Raw genomic sequence first — 12,796 nt, 5'->3', positions numbered from 1 at the left:
GGGAACAATCTTACCTTGACACATTACTTAATGTCTTTTTTCATCCTTAAATTCTACAAACAGAAAAAGATATACTGGTTAATATATCAGCCTTTAATCCTAAAACAATGCTAAACAGCAGCCAGCTATGCTAGATATTTCAGCTGTAGAAAACTCAACAGGAAATTCTGAACATTTGGGTGGCCGCTGATATTCATTACTAATCAGTCTAGCTACAATGGGGAAATTCCAGAGGACTTGAAAAAACTACTCTTATGTCAGTATTTCAAATTACTAAATTGGATTGTGAGGCTAATTCTAAGTCAGAGGGGAAATAATGAAAAAGTTGATACAGAATGAAACATGTAAATATAACACTGATACAGATTTATAGAAAAGACAGTTTGTCAAATGTATTTGCTTAAATGAGACTGTAAGTTGGCAGATAATGGTAAAAGTTTGGATTGATATTCTGAGGCTTGTATAAGGCATTTTGATTTAGAAACCAGAATGACATATAATCAGTATGTTTCTTATTAAATGGATAAAAGACTAGTCAGGAGTTAGATCTCAAAATACCTCAGCAAAAGGGAATTATCACTGGTCAGCTGCATTTTGAGCACAGCCCCCACAAGAACTGGTTCTTGGGTTTTTTTAATCTTCCCCTCACTTCAATTAGGATTATTTGAATCATATTTTAACCAAAGAATGTCCTAGAGTTCTTGCAACACAGGAGGCAAGCCTAGATACTAAAAATCCTGTGGCTGTCTCATTTAAGAGCATGGGGTGGGATATAGGAAGAATTACCATGAGTCCAGAACTGTAGCAGTGAATTCTGTTCGGTATTCATACTGAACATATGTATTCATACTTCATACTGAAGGCACCTAAATCTGGTAGATGCCACAATTTTTACTTAAGCATTTCACAAGCGCTCAACGTCTACTTGCACAGGTATCCAGCAAAAAAGAAAACAACAAAAAAATATCGACTCCTAAACCCCAGTGTCTTAGGAGCGGTTTATTCACAGCTTTCATGGTGTGCCCAGTGCACAGCAGTCAGGCTTACCTCCTTCCTCTCCTTTCTGAATCTTATATCTTCTCTACAGAAAGGCAGTTACTCAGCAAGAGCAGCAGCCTGCCCACCTTCTTCAGAGCACCAGTTCTGCATGTGTTGGAGATGCTCTTTGCGGGACATGTGGGTCTGACTGCCCTCAGGCACAGTAACCTGACCTGGACCTGCTGCATCTTGAGTCAATAGGCTATGATGTAAGTGGGCTAGTATTAGCTCTGTCTGATCCTTCTCTGTTGCTGTTTCAAAACAAAGGAAGTATTTTCTGCTCAGTATAAGATGAAAAATGTCAGGTCAGCAGAAAAACACCCAATCACTGCCTTTAAACTTTCCTGCATCTCCAAACTGAAGCATAAGCTGTATGAAGAGCAAGGTCTAATGTTCACCCCTGTCCTTAAATGGCTGAGTGTGTGTTTTGTTCTGAACCGTATCCTGTGGCCTTACTTCTTCTCGCGTGGTGGGGACGAAACACATCATATTTAGAGTATCAGGTTCTCCTGCAGGGCCTGCGTGCATAAATCTTTATCTACTAATAACCATAAAGCAATAGCTGTCAGGAATAAAAAATGAAGCTGGAAGAAGTCAAGAGTGGCTGTTAGGCCTAAAACTTCTGCTTAAAATCCATTTAAAATATGTTCCTTCTACCCTATTCCACTCTCCCTTCCCAAAAGGTCTCTTCTCTTGTCAAACTCATGAGCAGCTTATTTTCTTGACTCCTAGTATAGTTGCATGTGTCTCTGGTAACACAAATGCTGCTTTTTCCAGACTACTTTAATCTGGTAGGCTAAGTCAACTTAATTCTTAGTAGACTAAGTAGGCTTAGTCTTAGGCAGAGTTTAATCATTGCATAACGCTTTGCGTGGGGAGGCAACAGAGATTGCTGCAATTGTCGGGAGTATGGCAATAATTGAACACTGTTGTTTAGTAACACGTTACAAAATGAGAAGCAAGCCATAAAAGATCTTAAAAAGTGAATTCACACAGTTCTTTGATTCACTAGAAAATTACGACCAACTGGGGTAATAGGGCAAGGAGAAGGAAGGATTAAAATGCTTAAATATACAATTTGTTTACCAAGGTTGGAAAATATAGTTTATTCTGAGTTACAAAAATTTAGATACCTTTAAAACCTTTTTAGCTATGTAAATTTAATGGAGAATTATAAAGAACTGCTTAGCTGGAATAACGTAAATGAGATTTCCACACATGAGTTGGAGTATAAACATTTTGAGCCATGTTCTCCATGTTTATAAAAATATCATCTCAAAGTAAAATGGCCTGTTAAGTAATAAAGTATTTAAAAGCTGAATCAGAAGTTGGATTCAAAAGAGACTTCTGGAGTGAAAACATGAGCTTTAAACACAGGATGTGTTTCACGTTTGTGGTTGAGGGGTTTTTTTTTGTGAAAACCAAGTACAAAGAAGCTATTAAGATGTGTGCAGTCAGAATTTATCTGCAAGTCCTTCAAATCTTTGTTTTTCTGGCATGAACACATTTAGAAATAGAAGGCAAAGGGGATCCTCTGCTGCAACTTGAAGCATTGTGCTCCAGCTGACAATCTAGATGCTTCTCTTCACCGTCTTTCTGCACAGATGAGGTATGGCTGTGGTTGTAAGGTCATGCCTAATCTTGGTTTGAGATCTGGAATCACACCATGAGGAAAACACAGGTGAAATCGTTGCAGTAATGAAGTAAAAAACAAAAACATTTCCATTCGAGCTAGTTGTTCTCCAAGACAGTGTCTTCTTCCTGGATTGAAAAGAAGGTTTTGAAAAGACTTAAAATGTGTTCAATTACATTTTCACTCTTATTACGAATAAGAATGGTCATTTCTGTGTTCTAAGAGGAGCTGTATGAACTTGGTGGTAGCATTCTGTAAGAGAGGATAGGTGGTAATTTACAGCAAGAAACAGATTTTAGAGAACTTGTTCCTCTCGCTACACAAATGGCATTGTAACTAATTCTGTCAAATTTATTTAGATAAGCTATTAGCTCCTTTATCTTGTCTTGAAGTGCCAATCTAGACAGAAGATGTCTTTAAAAAATGATACTGTGAATTTCAGCCTTTGTTCCCTACTGTTTTCTTAATTACATCTACTGCCAGTCATTATTGCCTGGCAAATATTGTAACTTTCTAAGTAGAAAGATTCGAAACAAGTCTGGATAATGACTTTAAACATTAGTTCCCATTACTAGTTACAGTGAGTAAACGTGGTTGTGGAAGACACAGGTGAATGGATAACAACATCTGGAACTGGTAAGGTCAAACAGACAAAAAGAAACATAATAAAGGTAGGTTTCATCAAACGTAACAGGCCATTTAGATCTAGTGTATCTATTCCAAGGGAATTGTCTTCTCTTGTCTCCTATTTTTCAGAGCAAGAGCACCCCAGATGAGCAAACTAAGTCACACTCTACACAAGGCTATGTCTTTCTATGGACTGCAGAGGTAGCCCTGGAAGTTAGTTTATAAGGAACGCCTAATTTTTTAGGTTGATAATTGTATGTAAGGTAAATTACCCACTCTTACAGGCATCAAAAGACAAATCCATAATAATTTAGGACTCCCAGAATATTTCCTCAGGTCAGAATGAAGTGATACATGCTGAGCCCCAAGCTAGTTCTGAATAACGTCTGCAATTTCTGGTGCTGATCTAACTGCTCCAATTTGAAAGCTGGTTGTGTAAATCACCTGTATGTAATGACTGTAGCAGCAAAGGACTATTAATTATGAAAGAAATACAACTTATGTACTGCAATAATATAAAATCTATAGACTCCTCAGATAAGAAGGTATCATGCTTTTTTGCTAGCTTATATATAATAGCGAACTCATCTATATAAAAGATACTGTGCTAAAATGTATTATGTCCAAAGTGCATTATATTGAATACCTTTAAAATAGCTGTTTCATCAGACTGTGGATATTTTACATCCGTCTGTCCATTCCCGATTTATTGCCATCGCTTATATGTTATACCTCTCTAGATTTATGAAAAGGAACAGTGGAAGAGATCACTTACCTAGTGAAAAAGGAATAAATGCATCTTTCTTGACAAACTGCCCGCTGCTGTCCAAAAACCTCTCAGGAAAAAACACTTCTGGATTGCTCCAGTATTTTTCATCAAAATGGACAGAGTAGAGGTTTGTAATGACTGTAGTGCCTTCAGGAATAGAATAACCACGCACAACAGTATCTTTGGAAGTTGCATGAAAAATACCTAGTGGAACTATATTACAGAATCTTAGTACTTCATGTAGAACAGCCTCAGTGTATGGCATTTTGCATTTCTCTTCTAAGGCAGGCATTTTGTTTGGGCCAATGACTAAATCAATTTCTTTTTGAACTTGCCCTGTTAGGAACATGAATAAAAGCTGATATTTATTGTGTAATATAATTTCTTTTTTTATTTAAGCTATAACATATATATATTTTTAAAAGGATACTGAAACATGAAATATCCTACATAAAATGTAGTAGCTTATAAGCTTTAAAATTTAGATTCTATATTCCTTATCCTGTTACTAGGAATTGTTACTAGCATCTATACCAGTAATGTTCATTTCAAAAGTAATTACCCTCAGTAAAATTGTAGTTTAACATACTTTGCTTTGCTTGTGTATATTTTTATTTCTGGAGCTCTTCAAAACTAAAGGAACAAGCAAAAGACTGCAAAGATAATATACATTAAGTACTTGAGTAAACACAGATAAGACTGAAATTAGCCACTTGAACTTTCCGTTGTCTAATTCTGCTATGATTCTTCAGAATTGTCACAATGTAAAATCATTCACTCTTAAGATGAAAATATCTGATACAACACTGTAAGATTTAAGAGGGGCAAGAGTCTGAATCTAACTGAAAAGGAACAAATCCAATCACTGGGTTTTTTTAAGCTATTTTAAAAATAAAATTCACAGGTTATTTAAATAATCTCAAAGGCACTCAAAACTGTCTCATCTTTTTCCCGATACACTTTCTTTGCTGAAACTGCCAAAGAGCTCCTAAGTAAAATAAAGTCACACTTCTACAATTCATGTGGAACCAATAATGCAAATCTGGGCAATAGCAGAAAAATTCTACCAGAAGAATCACCAGGTTTTTCAACCTAAAGTGACAACATTTCACATCAAAATTAAGAGGTGAAAAGCAGCTTAGTTAAACTACATTCTGTGATGTAGTGGTGTATCGGTGTGTATTGTAATACTTGGACAGAGAAAGTCTAAATAAAGGTAACAGTAATTTTTATTTTTATCCAGGTGAACTGATCTTGAATCCAAACTCATTGTATCACAAGATCTGAGATGAGAAGATTATTTTAGGTAAGTGGATCTCTACAAAATCAGCTAGTGCATAGGAGACACAAAACTACAAAGTTTTTTTGATCTTTTTTGAAAAACAGTATCTTGGTCAGATCGTAATAGAGCAGGAGAAAGGATGTTCTTGTTTTAAGATGTGACTATTGTTTGTGAGCCAGGACAGACTGATCAGAAACTTTAAGTGGACCTTTCTGCATTCAGGGTTTTTATATAATGTAGAGTGTAAATATATCCTTGTGACTAATTATGGCACCAAATAAATTTTTAACTAAAATATGGACAATGTATATATGCATCCTAAAACTTGAGTACCTATAAAATCGGATTCTATTTTTTTCATTTTATTGAACAGTTTCCTTTTATGGTAGTTTTTCTTATTACACTGTGTAAAGCACATAGATGAATTAGTAGAGCTCAGAAGCATAAAAGCAACATTTAATTTTTTTATACCTTTTTTTTTAAATCATCTGAATTACACTGACTGGTTAAAAGTAGAAATTGCAGTTTTAATCTTCTACAAAAGAATTATTAGCTGTACTTAGTGAGCTGAAGCTACATATTTCTCTTAAATATATCCCTCAAAGTTTTTAAAATTAACAAATCAAATCTATTAGATTTTCCTTTTAATCCTAGAAGAAATTTTTCCTATTTTTTAATCTTTAATCAGTTAACTCATGTTCAATTAATTAATCAACTAATTAGAAAAGTTGAGTAAGAGGTTATGGCTCTCAGGAGATATTTAAGCGAACTTTGGTTCTACTTGCTTAGCCAGATATTTTAACGAGCTCAGTGAATAGCAGACTTAAAATAACAATAATGGCAGCAACAGAAGAGTTTTGGCATCAGCTTCTTCGTGTAAGCAGAATGATTTTCGGTTTACAGCATGTCAGGCTTTGACGTACTTTATCATCATATTTCAATTTTCATTTTTTTCAAGTAAAGCTGTATTTACCTTATATGTAAATATAAAATTTGATCTCTAATTTTAGATAATATAATAGATACATAGATCAATATTTTAAAATCTAAAAACAGATACATAGATACACAATTGCGCTTTTTCCACCCGATTTGAATTAGAAATTATTCTAGCTGAGAAAATCAGAAGTCATAGAGGCATGCACCTACTACCAGAAGAAGAAAATGGAATCTTTCATACATAAAGATATCTGGTTCCTATGCAGAACTTCAGATCTCAACAGCCTTCTAGCTACAGGCAGTGCTGTTATCCCCATTCTGAAATTATGATGGTGGTGAAACTGATGTTAGAGCAATATTCTTTGGTCAAAGTATCAGCAGTACCTTTCAAAGTTATCCAGGCTGCTCTTTCTCCAAATACTGAAAATTCCTAGTTGAACTAAGCACTGCTAAGGCTTTGATAGGAAAAGGGAAGTGGAGGCAGGAAAAAAAATAAAAAATGACTGTTCATTTCTAAAATCCAAACTTCTGCACAAAACATCCGGGCTGACATTCAGACATCTATTGCTGTCTTTCTTCAAAATGACGGTAATACATCTTTCTTACTTTTAAGTGCTATTTTTGTTCTTCCAAAAGTATGAATATACATGTCTATAACATGTAAATCTGTTGTGAATTGAGGCACTTAAGGAGAAAAAAAAATTGTACCCAAACTGTTAACTACAACCTGATTTACATTTTGCTGGTGGTTTTGCATTTTTAATATAATTTATTAGTTTCATATTTTATTGCATTTCCTTACTATTTATTATTAACTACACAGATTAGTACATCTGCCAACCAACATTATGCCTCACAACACTAAATTTAAATATATTAGAAATACTTTATTAATGCTTCATAAAAATTATTTACAAAATAATATTCTAAGATTTTTATCATCATACTTTACTTTTGATAGCCTCTTCATGTACATATAAAATAAGCTTCCCACCCCTGTCTATAGTATATTTGGTAAATGATACAACAGAATAATATACAAACCTTCCTTTTTGGTTACAACTATGGATCACTGCATCATTTTTAAAAGAGCATTTTAAATTTGCAATAGGAAAGTGTATCAGTTCCTCAAAATGTCAAAGTTCTTACCTTGAATGTTTGGATAAAGAGCCATAAATAACACTGCCCATCTTAAAACATTTGTTGTGGTTTCTGTCCCAGCTATGATGAGTTCTCCAACAGAGAAAATTAAGTTTTCTCTTGAATATGTAGATTCTGGATCATTTTCATTGCAATCCATCTCATCTAAATATGCATCTACAAAATGTCGAGGTGACTGAGGCTTTCTATTTTCAGAGACACGTTCAATAAGGTCTTGAAGAAAGTCATATACTTCAGCTGCATTTTTAAACAGCTGCTGGTGTTTCCCAAATGGCAAGATACCGATCCAAGGAAAAGCATTATATAAAAACACAGAAGCACTAGCAGCTAATTCAATATTTTCACTAAAAATCTCAATCATGTGCTGAAATTCAGTATCTTCATATGTAAAACGTTCTCCAAAAATAATCAAATTAGTAATGTTTGAAACAGCATTTGTTATCAAGTGCTTAAGATCAAATGGTCTGCCTTTGTATGTATCAATGGCATCAAGAAAAAAAATAGATTCCTCTGAAATTTTGTGTTCAAAGGACCTTTGTCCGTATCCAAAATTTCGAAAAGTATTTACAGCTAATTTGCGATGTTCTGTCCATCCTCTTCCATATTTACTGTTCAGTAAGCCTGAAAAAATATTTTAACACAGTATTTTATGCAGTGGGTTTTTTTCCCCCGTAAGATAAGATAATAAAATTATTTAAAAGGACAAAAAATTATACACATCTTGCTATGGAGCATAGTCAGAGAGTAACAATTCTTTCCAAATAATATCTTTAAAGAAGCGTCAAGTATTTTGTGGAAGGAGATAAAGAGGTAGAGAAAATGGCTAAAGCAAATGTTTCATGTGATCACAAACCTATCTATTGGACAAAAATTACATTTTTAGATAAGACATTAGCACTTACCTCCCATGTTTGTCAGCTTCTTAAACAAGGGAAGAGATGGTCTATCTGCAAAAATTTCACTTTGATGAACAAGGCATTCCTTTACTGCATCATAGCCGTTCAGTACAATAGCAGATATACCTCCCAGATCAAGACTGAAGATCTTTTGAGGGGGAAAAACCCACAGAAATTGTAAAAATGCTATTACAACCAAAACTTAAGAACAGATAATGAAAATTAATAAAAACAAGTAATGAAAACGTGAAACAAGACTTAACATCAATGCAAAATACAGACAATGAAAACGTGAAACAACACTTGACATCAATGCAAAATACAGACTTGAATAAACTTCAGCAGGGCATACAGGTAACCAAAGGTGATCCAATTGTGGCGTTACACAGTAGAGTCTGTTGTGAGCTAACTTACTCTGTCAAAAGATAAAGTAAATTAGCCCATGCTACATTCTGTGCCTTGCTGTGCACCTAAAGTGACCAGCTCTCCAAAGTCAGGACTGAGGATGCTTTCCTAGTCATTAAAAAAATGTGAGTTTGGTACGACAATGTATGTTTTTCAGAAAAAATGTACTGTCCCCTAACGTTAGTAGATATAAGTATATACTTACGAGTCTATAACATAACCTTATTAGATATAAGGTATAGTTTTTATACAAGAATTAGAAATAAAGTACATATTTTGTCTACTTCCCTAATCTTCTCAGACTGTTTCCACAGGAGGGAGGTAAGCTTTACTACTGTATCTACTCCTCCTCCCTGCCTGCGTAAAGGTAAATTCCAACAGCTTAATTTGGTTTAGGGCACTATGACTGAAGCTACAAGTTTGTATTACGAAGACTTCCAACAACGGCAGATACAGAAGTGGTGTCAGTTGTGAAAACAACCAAGCTGCACCCAGTCCTTTCTACCTCTGAAACTGGACACCAGCTTACTTTGCACAGGCTCCCAAAGAACCACCAGGTGATAGAAGTGAGAGCCATGATGACAGCCAACAAATGACAGCATAGCCCAGCTAGTCCCATCTCCCATTTCCAGAGGTGGTTAGCACTAGATGCTGTGGAGAAAGTTGCAATACATCCTGCAGAGGGCACATACAGGATAAACAAAATGAAAATCTTAACCTAAGTTTTAAAAATTTAAACCGAGGCTAGACTCGATTGAAATACTACATCCCTTTCCACACTTTTCTTAGCATTATAAATCTGTATTTTTACCTATATAAATCTCTAGTTTTCCCTTCATCTCAGAGCTGTTGACCTCCACAATATGAAATAATGTTAGCGTAATTATACATTCTATGACAGCTGGGTTGTCACTGAAAATGTTACCAGGCATTGGAACAGGCTGCCCAGGGAAGCGGTTGAGTCACCATCCCTGGAAGTGTTTAAAAGCTGTGTAGGTAGCTGTGGCGCTTAGGGACACAGTTTAGTGGTGGACTTGGCAGTCCTGGGTTAATGGTTGGACTCTGATCTTAAAGGTCTTTTCCAACCTAAATGATTCTATGATTCTATGACTATTTTGTTTTAGTGAACTTGATATTTTCACTGTTATAATGGCTCTTCTTTGTTACGTGACAAGGCACTCCTGGTATATTTCCACAAACCATTTGTGAGTTCTCTATACCTTGATCTTAGCTTATTCATCTTTCTTCCAGTGTCATAGATTTTTTTTTTTTAAATCCTTTCATTGTATTTTTTCAGAGCCCCCCAAATCCTGATGCCACCTTCAAGTTCCCTCCAATTCTGCAGGATCCTTTCTTACAGCAGGTGACTGGAACTACATAAAGCATTCCAGGCAAGTAGAAAGCTTAGTTTATTGGATGACACATTTTCCTTCCTATTTCCATTCTATTTGTCCTAGTATTTTGCTTGAAACACATTTACTTTTTTCTATTGCCAAATGAAACAAAAGATAATCCTATCCTTTTGTTTCTGCCATTTAGCATCCTTTTAATTTGTGCACTTTGCTTTGCTTGTCATTCAGAACAAGACTGTTTCTCCTGTAAGTTTCATAAATGATCTGGGCAAAAGCATTTGACAGACTTAAGTTCTAGGAACAGTTTTATTTGCTTGTTAGGGGTGTTATATTTAAAAAATTCTAGCAGTTTGAAGGATGTGATTTTCTAGACAACACATCGTTTGTTGGACACAAAGCACAGTCTTTCACAGCCCTCCAGTGAAAATCCTGTGAAGTAAAACACCACAGGTGATACACATAGCCTGGAGATGTACAGGCACGCCAAAGGGTGTCCGTGCTCACCCACCAGCTGCTACCAAAGCGTAACCTCAGTGCGTGTGTGTTTATGTACGTGCACACATACACACGTAGAAATGCTAATACCTGCCTGCCTTTCCCTGCGGGATCTAGTTTGGGTTTAACTGTTATGAAGCTTCTAACAATAGACTGGTTGCTTGAAACTGGCTGATGAGAAGAGACATCTGATGTATAAGAAAATATGGGGAAAAGGAAAAAATCCATTCTTACATAGTTATTTTAACAGACTGCCGGTATTCCAAACATCTCACTGAAGATACTTTGAAGCAACGCGTTTTCAGCGACAACGTTGCATTAGCCAAGTCCCTGCTATTTGGCTGCTGTAACTTCGTTAGTTTTAAGCCGTCTTGGCGTGTCCAAGACGTGCGGGACGCCGCTGGCGAGTGACCGTCCCTGGCAGCCCAACCGTGCCCCGAACGGGCCGCCCCGAACACCAGCCGCCCGCGGGAGCCCGTCACGCTGGCGGCTCCGCTCCGCCCGCACCCCCAGCGAGACACCGGCGAAGCGACACGCGTTTCCCCGCCGCCGCTGCACGGTTCTGCCCGCGCCTTGCGCTCGGGCACCGGCCGGCCCCGGGCCCCTCGCCCCGCTCCCGCCAGCCGGCGGGGGGCTCCGCTCACGGGGCCGCCGCTCCCCCGGCGGGGCGGCCTCTGCGAGCCGGGGCCGGGACCGCTCCTCCCCGCCGGCCGCACCGTGCTGCCGCTGCGGGGCCGGGCTCCGCGGCAGCCCCGGGATCGCGGGCCGGGGACAGCGCCCGCCAGGCTGCCCCTGCCCGTGCCGCCCGGCCCCCGCGCCGAGCCCGCCCCGCTCCCGCTCCGGGGCCCCCGGGGAGGCGGCAGACGCCGCCGGCGCGGCGGTACCTGCCCGTGGATCTGGCTCTGCCGCCGCATGTAGACGTGCGGCTGCTCCGCGCCCAGGGCGTGGATGTTGCCGACGAGGGGCAGCCCCCGGGGACCGGGCGGGAAGCCGGGCGGCCGCCGCTGCTTCAGCAGCTGCCGCACCACCAGCGCCAGCGCCGCCGCCAGCGCCGCCGCCAGCAGCAGGAGGCAGGCGCCGCTGCCCGCCCCCGCCGCCGCGCCCAGGCCCGGGCCCCCCGCCGCCTCCGCCGCCGCCCGCATCGCCCCGCGCCGCCGCCGCGCCGCTTCCTCCCGCCGCCCCGCGGGGCGGTGCAGCGCCGCCCTGTGCCCGTTGGCCCGCGGCGGCCCCGCCCCTGGCGTCACGGGGGCCGGACCGCCCCGCCCCGCCCCGCCGCCACCTCCCGCGGAGCCCCGCGCGCACCGGCCGCTGGCGCGGGTCCTTCGGGCTCCTCGGGCGCTGGAGCGGCACCGCTCGCCCTGCGCTCCGCGCAGTGGCCTTGGCCGCTGCGACGCGTCACCGGCAGTCACTTGCTCGCCGTTAAGGCTCGGTGGAGGAACAAACCCAGCTTTGCGATGTCCCTCCCAGAGCCCCTTTGGATGTGGGGAGCCCTGAGCCGGTGCATTCCCGCGGCGCTTCCCGCTGCCCTTCCCGACCACAGCACCGGGCAATCTGCCTGGCTGGCGGATTGCTGCTGGCAGCGGGGCGGGGGGCAGCTTCGCAACTCGTGCCTGCAGCTCCCCGTGCTGGGCAGCCTTTCCCCCATTCTGGCGCCGCTAACTGATGCCAGTGCTGCAGCGGGCAGTGAGAAAGGACCTGGCGTCCCCAAGCTTGCAGGCAGCCGAGCACAGAAGGAAATGTCCCTAGTTCATGGACCAAGCAGTGAGGAAATCACATATGTAACGGCGTAAGAGCTATTGTTACTTGGCGGGATGATGCCTTAGGAAAGGGGGCTCGAGTTGCTAGAGAGGCCAAGGTCATTTACTGCAGAGCTAAGAAAGCAATGCCACTGTGCAATGTGACATCCTGCTAAAACACTTTATAAATCACATTTGTTTCCATTCGTGGTGGTTTTGCTCTTCTGTTACTGCTGTTTGGCAAGCAATTTTAGGTATAACAGAAGTATTCCTGCCCTATTAAAACTTCTAATCTATGTGTTTCCAAGTTGAGATTTCTTTTTTGTTGATTTCAGCTTCATTCATACATAGATTCATAAGAGCGTTGATAAGATCCAAACTGATAAAGAATTTATGCTGATGAAGTTTGTTAGTAACCTGACTGATCAAAATGCACTATGTACTTGACGATCTAACCACTGAA

At 40.2% G+C, this 12,796-nt stretch overlaps 1 protein-coding gene across 3 annotated transcripts; it reads right to left on the bottom strand.

The window, feature by feature from the left end:
* Positions 1 to 1,261: 1,261 nt before the first annotated feature.
* On the bottom strand, positions 1,262 to 11,755 carry LOC101919940 (vitamin D 25-hydroxylase). Of its 3 annotated transcripts, XM_055814260.1 has the most exons (6): positions 11,482 to 11,581; positions 9,280 to 9,425; positions 8,352 to 8,493; positions 7,438 to 8,070; positions 4,074 to 4,403; positions 1,262 to 2,799 (listed from the first exon to the last, which is right to left on the bottom strand). In XM_055814260.1, exons 2-6 carry the CDS (start codon positions 9,367 to 9,369, stop codon positions 2,624 to 2,626), a joined length of 1,371 nt encoding a protein of 456 aa, XP_055670235.1. In that variant the 5' UTR covers positions 9,370 to 9,425; positions 11,482 to 11,581; the 3' UTR covers positions 1,262 to 2,623. The 3 variants fall into 3 exon arrangements, with proteins under 3 accessions (XP_055670235.1, XP_055670234.1, XP_013153748.1); XM_055814259.1 differs by lacking the exon at positions 9,280 to 9,425 and having other exon boundaries at positions 11,482 to 11,755; XM_013298294.3 differs by lacking the exons at positions 9,280 to 9,425; positions 11,482 to 11,581 and adding an exon at positions 10,832 to 11,450.
* Positions 11,756 to 12,796: the final 1,041 nt, after the last annotated feature.

The sequence above is a fragment of the Falco peregrinus genome, chromosome 9 (assembly GCF_023634155.1).
Source record: "Falco peregrinus isolate bFalPer1 chromosome 9, bFalPer1.pri, whole genome shotgun sequence".
NCBI lineage: Eukaryota > Metazoa > Chordata > Aves > Falconiformes > Falconidae > Falco > Falco peregrinus.
The sequence above is the reverse complement of the archived record's forward strand: the minus strand, read 5'-3'. Positions and strand labels throughout refer to the sequence as shown.

What these genes read in the sequence shown, in the direction of transcription:
- LOC101919940 (XM_055814259.1), bottom strand. Translation starts at nt 11,739, where the DNA reads ATGCGGGCGGCGGCGGAGGCGGCGGGGGGCCCGGGCCTGGGCGCGGCG. An exon ending in GAAGCTGACAAACATGGGAG is followed by an intron (nt 8,071 to 8,351) that starts GTAAGTGCTAAT and finishes ATATTTTTTCAG; the next exon opens with GCTTACTGAACAGTAAATAT. An exon ending in TCTTTATCCAAACATTCAAG is followed by an intron (nt 4,404 to 7,437) that starts GTAAGAACTTTG and finishes TGTTCCTAACAG; the next exon opens with GGCAAGTTCAAAAAGAAATT.